Genomic DNA, 16,906 nt, shown 5'->3' with positions numbered 1-16,906 from the left:
GTATGCGTAAACAGAGTTGATCCGAAGCCGATCGTAGTGAGCGAGATGGAGTGTAGATGTGAAGGCAGCCGCAGAGATAGGAAGGGGCAGATTTGTGAATACATCTATAACATAGAGTGCTGATCTTGTACTTTATTGTGGGAGCAACGGAATGCTGGAATGTGCAGATGTGTGTACATGTGTGTGGGGGGTGTGTGTGTGTGGTTGTGTGTTGTAGAAGCTGCGATACATAGCCTAGGAATGCGTGTGCAGGGAACGGGGGGAGAGGCATGCAGGGTAATTTGGAAGGTGTGTGTTGGGGCTCATGCACTTTTGTTTGAACTTTCATATCTGTGAAACTGCATGTTTGTTGCATATCTGATGTGTGTGTGTGTGTCAGTATGTTTCACATTTGTTTGCTTATTTGTTTATTTATTATCATTATTGTCTTTCATTTATTTGATATATGTATATAAATATATAAATTTTTTGTTTTTAATTTATATTTTTATTTTTTCTCAAGGCCTGACTAAGCGCGTTGGGTTATGATACTGGTCAGGCATCTGCTTAGCAGATGTGGTGTAGTATATATGGATTTGTCCAAACGCTGTGATACCTCCTTGAGCTACTGATACTGTTATTAGTCCATCCCACATTACAGTGAGATCTTTTGTTAGCAATACTCTAAAGCTAGGTGGAAAAGCAAATTCTGTCCAGTTGCAGTCATTTCATCAAGTTATAGCTATGAAGAATGGTTCAATCCACACTCGCCACAATAAATTCATGCAGCTCTTTTCAAGGCTTTTAATCCCATTCTGTTGACACAACAGCACACACAAACCTGCACACATCATTCACACAGCCTGCAGTCCGACAAAGAGTTCAGTTCAGTACCAGTACGTGGGGGCTCTCTTTCTGTCGTCTTTGATGTTCATCTGCTTCAGAATGTCTTCATCAAAGGTGGACAGGGTGGGTTTGAAAGTCACCTTGTGCACCTCTGCTTCCTTTGTGTCCCACTCTTGCTCTGAAGAAAACAACAACAAAACTCTATTGCATTCATATATTTTTTTTCACTGAATCAAACTGCAATCATGACTGCCTTTACTTAGCAATTTACAAAACAACAAAAAGCAAACCTGCTCCACATAAAAGACAGCTCTTTCAAATCTTTATTAAGGAAATAGTTTTAACATTGGAACAAGGCAGTCATTACCTAAATGACTATATCACAGACACAAATATAAGGAGTTTAAATTACATGCAGGATGAGGATGGCAACACTATTTCTTTTCGCCAAATATCTTGGGAGTTTGAATACATCAGCTTTGCCCATTTTTCCCTTGCACTGGGATTGTGTTAGTCATATAAATTTTTTTTTTTTTTAAACCCTACGCAAGTTAATTTCAGTTGTGGCAAATCCGTCACATTGTCCTCTTATTATGAACTTATAAGTGTGACAGCAGCGGTGGGGCCCGGGGGAGGGGGTCACACACACACCCTGGTTACATTTACCAGTCTGTTAGCTGCATCTCTCTCCTGAATAAAGGGATGTTTGACATGCAGTTTTGATTTTCCCATACATGGGGCCATCTATTTGCTGGTACACAATGTGCATTATGGGCAGTGAAGGGTTACCTGCATAACCACTTTTGGCGACCATGTCCTCTGATTCATCTTCAGCTATTTTTGACATGGGAACGATCCGCCCTGTTCTCAAGGATACCCGCACTCTCTCCCCTTCCTCAGTGTAGCGCCACTCCACTGGACTGCCTTTGCTGAAACAGAAAGCTAACGTTTTAAAGAAACATGCCTTTCTGAAAGGAAACTGCCTGAAACTTGAAAGTAACATGTTATATTTACCCACAACAGCCTTTAGTCAAGAGCATTCGCAATAAGAACGGACATTTGTGTCATGACATGAATGGTTCAAGAATCTTTCTTCTTTTTTTTTTAATGTTCAGCTTGTGCATATACTGATTATGTTATGATGAATACACACAAAATAACACAGGTAAAACATGCCTCAGCTGCAGTAACACTATAATAGACAAAATCTGTCCAAGCAAAACGAAGTGTCCTGCAGGCTCGCTAAGTATGAGCAGTGAAAGCCTCAGTTTCAACAATGCATCCTGATTCATCATTTCCTATGGGTTTTCCATTAAGTTGTGAGTCACTAGACCAGCTGCCGTGGCGAAGTGGTTAGCGTCGCGGACTGCCGGCTGGGAGGATGCGGGTTTGAATCCCAGCGGAGGTGGGTTTTTTGGCCTGTGGCCTGCTCCTACCCAGAGTTGAGTGAGCTATTTTTGGCTTAAATGGGGAGACTGGGACCACAGAGTTGAGTGTTACCCACTTCCAAGGATGCTTCTTTGGGTGTGCTGCTCTAATTACCTGACCAACACTGCAAGTGTCTGTATCTCTCGGGCCTGGTTGACACTGGGATATCATTGTGAAAGCAACATAGAGTACAGCCTTGTCACAAAGTCCCAAACCAAAATGGACCTTCATAGCAACATCGTCATCCTCCTCCTCCTCCTTCATCATTACCAATATGAACAAAAATGTCCCAAAGTCTGTGGCCTTTCATGAACCTGCTGCTGTCATGGTGACCTCAGTTTCGATACCCCTACACTTCCGTGCTTGGGGTGAGTCCTGTTAATGATTCAGAGTGAGCAGATTCACAGGGGGCTGTTGTTGGAGGGGCGTGGTGGCGGTCTCCACTCTGGGAGGGATGCTCACTCAGTCTGGCTCCACGACTGAGCCATTATTGTCGTCAGTAGGGGGCTTAATAGGTGGTGTCCTAAGTATGTTAAATCAGAACAGGCACCACTGAACACCACCAAAGTGACTCAGCAGCAGAGCAGGGTCTCCTCTGGTGTGTAGCCTCCTGGCGACCTGACATCAATGGTTCACTGCAGATTGCCGACTTACGGAGTGTGACAGACAAACCCGGGTGTTGCTGTGTTTGGGAGACTCGGAAAGAGCGGCATGGGAGCAATGCCACTGAAACGGTGCAGATGACAGGGCAGCAACAACAAAAAGTTGTGAGTCACGAAAGTATGAAAAGTATACAGGCTGTGAGTAGGAGGATTGATTCTCTTAAAAGTAACTGAAATATGAAAAATATACAGGCAGAGTTCACTGAAACGTGTAGTCACTCTCTTCAACACTTTTTAGTACATAGGCTCCTTAAATGGTGCAAACCAGTAACTGCTGAAAGATTGTCAACAACAAAAAAGAGAGAAAATAAAACTAGACCTCCAAAATACACCATACCGTTAATGTAAATACCACATGGCAACCTACCTGTCAGAAGGATCAACCAGAGCCACTTCAGTTGTGACCAGGAGCGGCTTCTCTGTCTTCACCATAGACCCTGGATTGGTGGAACTTCGGTTTATCCACTTGTATTTCTGTTCAATTCAGCAAAAAAGAGAGAGAAGAAAGGGGGGGGGGGGGGGGCAGTGTATTGGTTAAGCATATGTTTGTCTTCATTTGGTTGCATGAACATTCTTTAATGTTACAAAAAAGGGCAAACACATTTTCGAATAAAGACTAATCAAAGATTAATGTAAACACACACACACACACACACACACACACACAGAGCCTGAGGATAATCTGCAAACTAAGTTTGCTGGAATGGACAACTCTGCAGCAATTTTAGCTACCAAATCTTCAAAAATTGCTTTGGACTATCCTCCACTAGCCCATTTTAAATTCATATTCATTCAGCTGCAGACAAAATCAGAAGAAAAAAATCCTTGTGTCTCACAGCATGAAACCTGTCATCACAGTTTTGATGAAAGACACACAGGGTCCACCCCACCACTCACTCCAATCCTCGGCCGGACCCGAAAGGTACAAAGAATTGTTGGTTGTGGGTGGCAGGACTGGCATAACCACATTCAGAGTAGTGACAGATTTGCTGAATATAAGATGTTTAAGTTGACAAATAATGTGGAGCCATACATTGAAATGAAAATGAATAGATATGTGAAATGTGCTTTGATCAAAGTTAGACTTGGTGTATCAGATATTGCCTGTCATCGTTTAAGATACAGTGAAAAAAGAGCTGAGAAAGTGTTGTGTCGTTTATGCCATCAATCAGAAGATGAAATTCACTTTATGTTTTGTTGTCCTTGTCTACTTGACTTAAGGTTGAAACATATCCAGCCTAAGTTTTATAATAACCCATGCCGCTTTAGATTAATTTGCTAATGTCATCCAGAAATGAAACCGTATTGTGCAATGTGGTGTTATACATTTACAATGCCTTAAAGTGATTGCGTATCGCTATAACTTAGATCATAATATCAACATAGATTGTCAAATATAACAAGCATCTGAAGTGTAAATGTTAAACAATGTGTTTTTGAAAAGTGTTTGTGTGATTGATATAATTGTGACTTACCCCTTCAGTAAGGGGCTTAGGCCTAAATCTGAATAAACAATTTCATATTCGTATTTCGTATTGGCTGACCCGGAAGGTACACTTACGCAGTTCAGGCCCTCCACGAACACCCAGTTCCTCTCCTTGATCACGCAGTCCACGATGCCCTGCTTTCCCTTGTCTGGTCCCGTCAGTACCTCCACCTGGAAGGAAGGACCACATAAACAATATCACAGTTCAGTTCAGTTCAGCTACTCAAGGACGCGTCGCTTCGTTCCGACAAATTCATATACCCTATATCACATCTGCTAAGCAGATGCCTGACCAGCAGTGTAACCCAATGCGTCTAGACCTTGAGTGGGGGTGGGGGTGGGGGTGGGGGGGGGGGAGGAAAGCATAAAACAAATCCATATACACACAAAACCACATCTGCTAAGCAGATACCTGATCAGCAGCGTAACCCAACATGCTTTGTCAGCCCAGCCCTTGAGGGGAGAGAAAAAAAAAAGACGTGCGCAATAGCCGAGTAGTGAAAGCATTGGACTTCCAATCTGAGGGTCCCAGATTCGAATCTCGGTAACGGTGCCTGGTGGGTAAAAGGTGGATATCTTTCCGATCTCCCAGGTCAACACATGTGAAGACCTGCTTGTGCCTGAACCCCATTCGTGTGTGCACAAGCAGAAGATCAAATATGCACGTTAGAGATCCTGTAATCCATGTCAGTGTTTGGTGGGTTATGGAAAGAAGAACATACCCAGCATGCACACCCCCAAAAACAGAGTATGGCTGCCTATGTGACAAGTAAAAACGGTCACACACGTAAAAGCCCACTTGTGTACAAATGAGTGAATGTGGGAGTTGCAGCCAACAAACGAAGAAGGGGGGGAAAAAAGTTAAAGGTTTAGAAATATTTAACAATAGCTTTCTTATGAGCAACATCTTTCAATGATTTTTCAGGAACGCTAGGTATAAAAGGTTTAAGAGCCTCACACTCAAAAAGTATAAATATATGTATTTGAAAGTTGTCCTCCACAGAAGCATGTGACATGTTCGCTGCATTTAGTTTAAAATACATTTAATTTCCAATCTGTAAACTTACGAGATAATTTGGACATTTGCTTTAAGTTTCAGCTGGCAATGTATTAAGTTTTGGCTCATTTGAATATGAATTTTGTTGGGTTTTTTGTTGTTGTTTTTTTTGTCTAAAATAACACAAAAACACAGTTGTAAAACATACACATGTGCTCCAAAATTCAGACTTTTTTCTTTCTGCATTCATGGTCCACAACTATAACATTCACTCAACCATCAATGGACTTTTATGAATATGACCCTTTTTACCTTAACGATAAGGCAGCCATACTCCATTTGGGGAGTATAAAATTAGAAAAAGGCGTGATTTTCTTGCTCTGCTTCCTTTCAACCTGTAATCAATGGGAAGCTCAGCTCTTCTTCTTCTGCGTTCACTCGTATGCACACGAGTGGGCTTTTACGTGTATGACCGTTTTTACCCCGCCATGTAGGCTGCCATACTCCGTTTTCGGGGGTGTGCATGCTGGGTATGTTCTTGTTTCCATAACCCACCGAACGCTGACATGGATTACAGGATCTTTAACGTGCGTATTTGATCTTCTGCTTGCATATACACACGAAGGGGGTTCAGGCACTAGCAGGTCTGCAAATATGTTGACCTGGGATATCGTAAAAATCTCCACCCTTTACCCACCAGGCGCCGTCACCGTGATTGGAACCCGGGACCCTCAGATTGACAGTCCAACGTTTTAACCACTCGGCTATTGCGCCCGTCAGGAAGATCAGCAAATGCTTAAATCCCCCCCCCCTCCCCCACCTCAATATTACTTGCTAATGTGGTGGTGTTTTTTGACAAACGTCAGAGGAATTCAGATGTGGATTACTGGGAAAAGAGAGAGAGAGAAAAAAAATTAGCGGTTACTTTTGAGAAGAAGTGTTCCTTAACCAATGCAAAGTAAATTCAAGATGTCATGCAAAAGCACAAACACACACACACACATGCATACTTACACTCCGTATGGATGGAATTCTGTAATCGTGTACCACTCTGTGTTTATGCTTGTGTGTATGTGTGAAGGGCATCCTTTCAAACACAACTTCCCATTCAGATCCAAAACAAGCTTAAAGGGGATCAGTAAATGTAATCATGGCAATTGTGAATGTTAGTTATGACTAGACAGTAGCAAACACAGCAAGGGACACAGGTACACAGGAGAGGTCTGAAAAACAAACATTCTGACAAACACTCCACATGATCCTGTGCCGTTTTTAATTTTTTATTTGCACAGAAAGGACCACAATGTTGATGACATCCATTAGTAATACACATTTCAACGCATGCATTTCACAATTTATTGTACAATCTAAAATAACATCTAATAATTTGCCTTATTTGTGTCAGATAGTACTGACCATGTTCTCCAATAACAAAAATGTTGTGGGAGCAAATACTGTACATCCACTTGAATTGGGCAGCTCTGATGAGATTTATCACACCACCTAAAATAACATTTAATAATCTGTATTACATTGACCATGTTCTACAATAACAAAAAATGTGGAAGTGGTTACTGAACATCCACTTGAAATGGGCAGCTCTGATGAGATGGAGATTTCCTTGTAAAAAAAAAAAAAAAAAAAAAACCACCTGTCAGTATATCATGCTGTATTACAAAGGTGTTGCAGAGTTCTCTCCAAGAAGTGACACCAACCAATAATTCTGTGAGCCAATTTCTATGGCTGCTGGTTGTAAATTATTCTGTCACTTTTGTGTGTTTCTTACAAACTGATTTTACTATCACACACAAAGAAACAACCTTTTTTTTTTCTTTTTTCTTCTTTTTTTTTAACTGTTGAAGATGTTCAGCCCTGAATATGAAACAATCCATGTACAATGTTGCTGACGGTGGAAGCAACAACTGCATAGTTGTCTGTTCACAAAATTCAGAGGAGAAAGGGAAGGAGTGGTGGAAAGACAAAAATTCAAAACCAAAAATTCATGGAAAAACTGCCCACATACAGTGCCTCTGTCCAAAACCACAAACACCAGGTCCTTCCAAAACACAGGAACATGTCTGAATTCATGGGAACATCACACATTTGTTACATCACTTTTTACCAACACTATACTCAACTTCTCAACAATGATCTTTGTGCAAATTCTGTTGTTGAATCATAGTGATAACAGTGCTCCCATTTGTTAAGTTATAACAACTTCACTTGGACTTGCCACCATTTGTCAGTGGGCAATTTGGCCGAACAGTAGAATGCTACATGAAACAGCTATCAGTCCTAATGTTTATAAATTATCAATGAAATCCTTATTTTTCTTTTCCAGGTCATTTTCAGGATGACTCAAATGTGTAAACCAACACACACTGTCAAGGTCCAATAAAATCAGACAACCACAACCCTGGCACAAAAAAGCAGTCAAAGGAAAATGTACAAGGGAGATGATTCCACAAAAAGACTTGCATGAAGGGAGGAGGGTGTTGGGGTGGGGGCGGGGGGGTGAGGGAGGAGCCCATTTACAACCTGGTACACCCAGAACAAAGGATTGCAAAAGTCTGAGATTATGTTTAAGCTTTTTTTTTTCCACAACAAACCAGATACACAGAAATCTAAATGAATTTCCAGATTAACTAAATGCGGGTCCAAACAGGGATGAATGAAATCTAAAAACCAAATTAAAATCAAATGGTACTATTACTTCATTAGCATATACTTTCAAGATGTCAGGAGCTGGGGCAATTATACAAACATCTGATCACCTAAAACAAGTTACCTCATACAAATACACTGTGACTGTTTTCACTGAAGTACAATTATAACTATCAGAATCATGAAAAGTTCAACATCAGACAGATATGAATAAATCATCAGATAAGTACACATCCATTTCATTTTTGTCATGTTCACTGGCAACACTCTTCTTAAGGGATACTTTTAACATTTAAATTATTCTTTCGTACTTTATACTTGAAACTGATATTTCTTTAAAATAAAGAAAAGAAAAACAAAGCAATACTTGCATTCATGCACACATATATTATCCATTAACATTTGAAACAGACTAGAGAAGAAACACTGACACTAATCAATGACAATTCAATCAAACGTAAACAGACTCTAAAGAAAAAAAAAAAAGAAAAAAAAAAGTCAAAATCTCTAATCCTTGAGAAAGTTGTTTTCCCCGAGAAAGAAAGTACATTCTCTCCAGGCAAAGGAACCCTGTTCCCTGCATAGCGTGAGAATGTTAACAACCGGGATCCTCATCCGCAAGCCCGCCCCTAGACACGAACCACACACTCCCCCTCAGTCTGTGCCAGCCAACTGCCAAGCAGCTGAGACAACAGGACGTCGAGGCCAGTGGAGGTTTGCCGGCAGCATGGACCATTTATGATTTCTGCATATTATGCACAGTGCTGAAGGCAGACATGCACAGAAAGAGAGGAGGAGGACATGGTTCCCCCTTTCTTCTTGTGCGCTCGTTACAGGTGGTAAGAATTAATGGCAATATGACGTCAAAAGCCCAAGATGGTATTTACACTGGAAAACATGATTCTTTTTTTTTTCTTTCTTTTTTTATCAAAAGCTGTGTGAAATGTTAAATACTTCATCATAAATAATGTTAACAATCATTTGTAGCGTGCAACATTTCTTATCTGTCAATGAAATTATGCTGCCTGTAAACGTCTGGCAGGTAAGTTTAGAATCACTGCTTTTCTATTGTTTTAGAGTTTCAGTTTCAGTTTCAGTAGCTCAAGGAGGCGTCACTGCGTTCGGACAAAACCATATACGCTACACCACATCTGCCAAGCAGATGCCTGACCAGCAGCGTAACCCAACGCGCTTAGTCAGGCCGTGAGAATTGTTTTAGAATCATTGCTATTCTATTGTAGCTGACATACAACATTCTTCACTGCTACTGTAATTAGTTTCAATATAGTTCTTATGAAACACTATGTATAATGTATAAACAGTTTCAGAAGCATGTTTTCTCAAAAAGCTTCGAATAAAAAAAAAAAAAAAAAAAAAAAAGAGATTGTACAGTCTGAATTTGCTTGACGTAAGTGCTATGCTAGTTTGATATATCAATAAAAGGTTGTCATGTCCATTCTTTTCGACAAAAAGGTAATCATGTCCATTCTGCTCCTGCCTAATGTACTGATTTATTTGATGAACAAAGTGAACACACCTTTTGTTCAAGGTTGTTTTTTTCCTGCACACACATATTAACTAGCCAACCAAAGAAAAAGAACCACCTAAATCAACTACACCAATTCATCAGTTAGTTTTCTATAAATTTTTTTTTTTTTTTTTTTAAAGTTCTTTAAGTTGTATCTAACATCTGTGAACAGTTCCACAGCAGTCCAGACAAAAGTATTTCTGTAGACAGACAGAATAACATGTAGACAGACAGAATAACATGCTGAATGAATTACAAACGGATGACCTGATGACTTAATACCCCCGATAACACCTCACACATTCTGTTCCAAGCACCACTTTTTTCATCCATCTTCAGATGAGTGTTATAATATCAATGGTTGTTATCTAGCAATGCAGTGCTATATGTTTGCGTCGACTATGCCTTGCTTCTTTACACGCTTTCCCAGTCTATTTATACAAAGGCCAAATGATAATGGGAATGCCTGTACAACTATAGTTAGTTATGATACCATACTTCATACCACTCGACCCTCAAATGAGATCAACATTGAACCTATTTGTACACTTAATCTGTACAACTATCACAGATCAGGTATTATTTGTAAGTACTGTGTTACTGAAGTTTCTTTCTCAATCTTTAAGCAAAGATAATGTAATAACGCAGCACTGAATGAGAGCCAAGAACACAACATTCTGATACATGAATACAAGTCTACTGCCATTTGTCACTGAAATCTCCGTAACACACACACACACACACACTATGAACAGCAAAACAGCAAAACTAAGTAACGGACTGTTGACAGTGCCTTTATCACACACATACAGCCTACAAAACAAACGATGGGTTCTTTAACATCACCAATGCCACAACCACACTGTCTGAGGGAGAGTGTCACTGCCCTGAATTTTTCTACCATCATTGATCCATAAATGTACCAACACAACAAAGACATCTACGGCTTTTTAATAAATCTTAAGTGCTCCCTTTGCTAAGTTAAACTGTTCAGCAAGTGTGGGGAAAGTATCCAACCAAACTTTCCAGTTTATAAGCTACTGTTACTGCATAAATTCAAGACTGGTTATAATTCTAGAATTAAAGTTAAAAAAAAAAATCAATACATTAAAAAAAAGTCCACAGAGCTACCATAGTCTGTTCAACAGCTCCTTGACCCATGTCTACTGAACAATGTATTAGGGTATGCACTCGTCTTGCACAAGTAGTGAAGTCTGGATTTCTTACAGTTTATAACTTAAGCAGGATAGCCATAGCTTAAAATACACGCTACCCACTTTGAACATAAAACAGTTCTTCATAATTTTCATGAACAGTCTTTTCAAAAGAACGGAGGAACATCTGTTATTTGTCATGCACATCTCATCATTATACTGGAAGCATAACAAAAGTTTTCCTTTCATACCAGCAGATGTTTTGTTTTTTTTGTTTTGTTTTTCTTACGTACATCACAGCGAACAATCCAATTGTACACTCTTCATTGTAAGTACTACAGTATCCAACTCTTCTGTCTGTACACTTGGTTTGCTGCCTGTGGAGCTGCTTAACTGGTGTTGGTCACTCTGACCACATGGTCTCCTGTTGCTGCATAGTACGCTATTGTATTGTATTGAATTGCATTACTCTGTCACAACAGACTTCTCTGTTTGAAATTCGACCTGCTCTCCCCAGTGTAATGTCTGATATTCTCATGTGTGGTTGGAGACATTTTAATTCTTGCGTATGTACTAGACACATAAATGGCTTGATTTTGCGAGAGATGTTTTTATTTTCTTCAGCTCTCGGTTGGGTTGACATTGACCTGTTCCCCCCAAAACCCGCATGTTTACCCCATTGCCTATTCATATAACCTCTAACCTTACACCCAGGGAGTATGTAATGCTACAGGGCAGCACCAACCTTTTTCTTTTGCCTGAAAAGTGTATTTGGTTCCCTATCAAAGCGGATTTTTGTACAGGATTCTGCCAGGGACATCCCTTTTGTTGTCGTAGGTTCTGTAATGGGCATGAAGTGCACGCTACACATTATACCTAGGTTCATCGTCTCCTCCAAATGACAAGCATCCAGACAACCACTCAAGGTCAGTGGAAGGAAGGGGGTTGGGGGAGGGGGGGGGGAATACTGGAGAATGTGGGATTGGAACCTGTGCACACTCTCTCGCCTCTTCAGCAGATGTGTTCCCACAAGGCCACCAATCCACTGCTGAGGCTTTTGTTTGCCTATTTTCCTAAATCCCCTTCCAACATAATTCTTTTATCATTGGTTTCCTCAAAATTGAACAGATTTTTTGGGGGTAAAAATCAAACTTTGGAGTTGAAAAAAATACCTCAGATCATGTTATTTTACAAATGAGCATTTCAGAAAGGGGGTATCTTCTTCCTCTTCGATTGTGGGCTGCAACTCCCACGTTCATTCGTATGTACAAGAGTGAACTTATACATGTATGACCGTTTTTACCCCACCATATAGGCAGCCATACTGTTTTCAGGGGTAGAAGGGGAGTATAAAAAGGAGGGATGGAGATGGAGAGACTGGGGGGCAAGAGAGCTTCCAGTTTCACTACAAACTCTCCTTGCAGTTTTTTTTTTGTTTGTTGTTTTTTTTCACCCTGAGACTGTCCCAGAAACACTTTGTTTCAAAGAAATGGTGTCCTGCATTCAGGTGGTGGTGGGGGGGGGGGGGGGTTCTCCTGTTTCTCCTTATCTTACAATGTTTCTTGTGTAAGAGTATCCAAAAAATGTCTTATCTCCTGTTAGAGTATCCAACAATGTTTCTACTGCAAGAGTCAGTTTTACAACACTATTTTCACATGACATGGTAATTCTTATTTGGAGTGTTCTGCTATGACATGATAAATATACTCTAAGTTCAGCATAGGTGTTCCAAACATCACATGTGTGTGTGTAAATGTGTAAAACCATGTGACCAGAGTGACGAAAGTAGCTGCACACAATATACGAAGAGTGAGAAGGGTTTGGTTTTTTTTTCCTTCCACGCAATGCCAAGCTTGCAGTATTGCCAGCTATGATACTACCATGAGGTAGGCAAAAGAATTTTTCAGCACTGTTCCACAGACTCGATCTAAAAAAAACAACAACAAATAAGTAAATAAAGCAGTAACTTTCAAGACACAGAGCATGTCACTGTCAGTCTAGATTTTAAGGGAAGAACTATCACATTCAAAAGAAAGCAACAAAACAAAAAAACATGTTCAGTTTGTTAAAGTGATAATAAGGAAAGAATTATCTCCCCCCTCCCCCCAAAAAAAAACAAAACATACACATAAACATTTGCACTCATGCCAAGTAAAAACATCTAACAATATGATTTCTTAAAAGGTCAAAGAGTTTTCGGATAAGGAGGATGTAATCAACCTCCCATTCTCTCTGCAAGCATCAAGGTAACCAATCATGATCAACTGGCAAATACACACATTATATAGGTCTTCACATTATTCAAAGTCAATACAATCATTTTTGGAAGACTAAATGATGTAATTAAGAGAGAGAAAGCAATCTATAAAGATACAAGGGCAGACAAGGAATGAGTCAGATCAGGTTCTTTTATTTCTTCTTTTTCTTGCCTTCTTCTTTCTTCCTACTCTCTATCACACTGAGCAGCTGAACACTTGAATATCATATTTAACTACGGTCTCTTTCAGGTTTAAATGCTGTTCATGAAACAACGATTTGTCTACACAAAGCTTCACACAAAGCACAGAGTTACATTTTGAAAACCCAAAACATCACAATACAAATTACAATACAAATTAACACTATCTCTAAACTCTGATTCAGTATCAGTATGTTGCATTATTCACAAGATCTTGATTTTCAACACAAAAGTCTCAAGTTCACTTTTGTGGAGACAAGATCTCTGAACTCGGTAACACCATCATTTTATCAGCCCACAACCATGCTGTTGATGTTCAAGCCCTATGAGACGAAGAAAACTATTCAAGAGATTCAAGTAAAATTGATGCCCCATACAGACAATTCTACATTAAAAAAAACAACAAAAAAACCCAACAACCTTGGAATAATTACTGGACAAAACACACACATTCACACACAAATATACTGGAACTGTGAAGGAGATTTAAGTGAAAATATACTACAGATGTACATGCATGAACTTTTGAATAAATATTGAAATGGAAAAAGAAACTGAGCAAAGATGATGGAATAGCACCATGGGCAATTCAACTTCCGTTATCTGAGAACCAGACGAAGTCGCTGAGATACTTCTGCGCTTTGCCATTTTTCGTCACCGTCTTGTGACTGCTTCCATCGTCACCCATCAAGAATACATATCAAGAGGTCTTTTATGGTTGAAAAAAAAAAATCCACTTTTCCCTCTTTAGTTATTTGTTTCTTTCTCACAGTAAGATGACAGTTTTAAGAACACAAAGTGCTAGTAACATGTAGGTTTGGTGTTGTTTTAAGAATAAGCAAAATGGGGGAACAAAGAGGTTCACATAGAAACCTGAATCTAGCACTTACCTAGTTTTACCCCAAAGATGTCAACTGTTTTGTTTGTTTCTTGTGATCTGTGTAAAATTGCTATGAAACATTTTGACAAGATCATGAAGAATTTTTTAGCAAAAGTAAAACCTGGAAAACTGGTCGCTATACCTGCAACTCTGCTTAACAATCAAAAGAACATCCTGCAGAAATATTTGGTGGCAGCAATTACTGAGTGAGACCTGAAATTCAAAGCAAGTTTTTCCCTCAACCATAAAATATTTGCCCAACATGAAACCAGCAGAAATTAAGATGAAGTGCAGACTCAATCAACCTACACTGATCTGATGTCAAATGGAAAGATTCAGGTCAAAATTCTTTTCCCCAACACTGCTCCAGGCATCTCTTGTCCTGGAAATGTGCTTAAAACTGTCTTCCAGTGGCCTTGTTCTTTTCCAGGACTTAATCAAACTGGCCAAATTTGTATGTGTTGTTAGGAGGGCATCACAATAAAACTGACCCAAAAGGAAATCACAAAAGACCTCTTGCATGACCTTGATGGTGAGACAGTCTGCCAGTCATTGTTACTACGCATCATTTGATCTAGAGTATCACTCAATACACATGATGTCAAACAAAGTGGTACATACAATAATGAATCGGTTCTCATGATTTGAATGCAGCTGTCTCCCACATTTAAGAACTTCACTCATCCAGTCAAAATCTGAAATATTTCATGAGACCAATTAGTAGTCATGGTTTCCAGAACACTTTCATGCACATGCTGAGATGGTTTCTGACTGGAACTCATTTCATGGTTACAGGTTATCGCTGACAGAGAACAGAGTGAAACAAACAGCACAAGGGCAGCCCAGTCCACCACCAAGACAGAAGTGAATCTGAAGTGTAACAGAAATGATCCCATAGGATATTTCTGACACATGCCCGCTTTCATATCTACACACTTTTCCTGGCTTCTAAAGTTCTAATATACCAAGATTCAACACAAATCATCCAAAGTTCACACATCTGCACCTTCCAGTTCTTCAAGCTACAGATTCAAAATTGTCTTTTAAAAATTGTTTTAGTAAGATATTTAAAAAAAAAAAAAGAAAGAAAATGAAAGAAACACACTGCCCAGGCAAAAAGGAAACATACTAATTTTTTTTTTAATCAACTGATAAAAAAAAAAGTTTAAAAGGAAATACTTAAACCTTGTCTGCCAGATGACAACATTCAACCCACCATGTACCGCACCCTCCAACAAAAGTGGTACAGAACATTCTTTTGGGTTCTGTCCTGCACAGTTGCCAGAGTGCTTACACCTTCATCAATCAAATTCATTTCAGGTGGAAAGTCTTTAAATTTTGTTTATACCTTTAACATTTGGTTTTTGAAGGCTCAATGGGCTGGGTTGCACAAGTGATATTCGCAGCGCTAAGTTTGTTTAGCGTTAACAATTTTACTTTCAATGATTTCTGAATGTTAAACAAACTTAGAACTATTAGCATTGCTTATGCAACCCCATCGAAATGCTTTTTTTTTGTGAAACAGTCTGTAGCTGTGACTATTAAAATGCCCATGAAGAATTCTCTTTGAGAGTTTTAAGACCTGGACTACTGGTGAAGCTCTTATTCTTTGTTGAAATGCTCAGCCCATGCATCTCTTGCTTTTATGTTTTTTACCATCAACACCAAGGGGACAAAACAAACAGCTGGTGTTGCTTCAATGCAAAGGGAAAAAAAAAAGGGGGTGGGGGTGGGGGTTGACACTTCAAAAGAGGCCAGGTTTAAATCGCAACTTAAAAGACTGCCTCACTTTAAGTGAAAAAACACAACCATGGTGTCTACTTTTTAAACATCCATTGCTACAAAACAGAAAAAAATACAGACAGATAAATGGCTGCAAAAGCAAACAAGACCCGACTCCAGAGAAAAGACACGGCATTACATGTTTGTTTTTTTAATCACTTAACCTACAATGTTGAAAATATAACAGTTTTGCACAATTTGTTATTCCATTTTGCAAATTCTTGGAAAACAGCTTGTAAATTCAAACAGCTAACATGTGAGACCTGTTGCCTAACTATGAAAATAAAAACAGCTTTATAAACCTTTATCCTTTCCAGACCAAAAGCTAGAACCATCCTACTATTTGGTTTTCACAGACATATCAACACTTACTTTCCAAAAAACATATCTACAACATCGAACAGATTTGAACAATAATAACACCAAGCTCTTCTGACTTCAAACCAAACTCAACCAAAAGACAGTGCACAACAGAGCACAATGGATACAATTCTGTACAACAAAGCAGGAACAAGACATCAAGTGCACCCTGGCTGCGCACACAGCACAGGCTGTGTACTTCATTGGCAGGCTTGAGCTGGTCTTTATGTCTGTCACCACATCATGGGGAGACAAACATGTCCATCTCCGGGAGGAGACAGACCTGACACCTCAAACAACTGGTGCAATCTTCACAGTAACATCTGCCAATTACAACTCTCCTAAACCTTTTTTTTTTTTTTTTTTTTTTTTTGAGTGCACACAACTGGTGCAATCATCACAATAACATTTGCCAATTACGACTTTCAAAATAATATCTGCCAGCCGACAACATCTCTCCTAAACTTTTTTCAGTGAACACAACTGGTGCAATGTTTAAAATAACACCTGCCAATTACAACTCTCTGAAACCTTTACAAAGCACACAACTTGTGCGATCTCTCTGAAACCTTTACAAAACACACAACTTGTGCGATCTTCTCTCTGAAACCTTTACAGAGGGCACAACTTGTGCGATCTTCTCTCTGAAACCTTTATAAAACCCACAACTTGTGCAATATCC

The 16,906-nt window shown here is 39.4% G+C and overlaps 1 protein-coding gene across 2 annotated transcripts in view; it reads right to left on the bottom strand.

The window, feature by feature from the left end:
- Positions 1–768: 768 nt before the first annotated feature.
- LOC143282149 (large ribosomal subunit protein uL24m-like) overlaps positions 769–16,906 on the bottom strand; it is a 40,762-nt gene continuing 24,624 nt past the window's right edge. For both annotated transcript variants that reach the window (XM_076587688.1, XM_076587690.1), the window contains exons 3-6: positions 4,477–4,572; positions 3,283–3,389; positions 1,615–1,754; positions 769–1,003 (exon numbers count right to left, since the gene is read on the bottom strand). In XM_076587688.1, the coding sequence (XP_076443803.1) occupies positions 867–1,003; positions 1,615–1,754; positions 3,283–3,389; positions 4,477–4,572 (480 nt within the window). In that variant the 3' untranslated portion in view covers positions 769–866. The remainder of the gene's footprint in view (positions 1,004–1,614; positions 1,755–3,282; positions 3,390–4,476; positions 4,573–16,906) is intronic.

Source organism: Babylonia areolata, chromosome 5 (genome assembly GCF_041734735.1).
Source record: "Babylonia areolata isolate BAREFJ2019XMU chromosome 5, ASM4173473v1, whole genome shotgun sequence".
NCBI classification, from domain to species: domain Eukaryota; kingdom Metazoa; phylum Mollusca; class Gastropoda; order Neogastropoda; family Buccinidae; genus Babylonia; species Babylonia areolata.
This window is presented reverse-complemented; position numbering and strand designations above follow the sequence as displayed.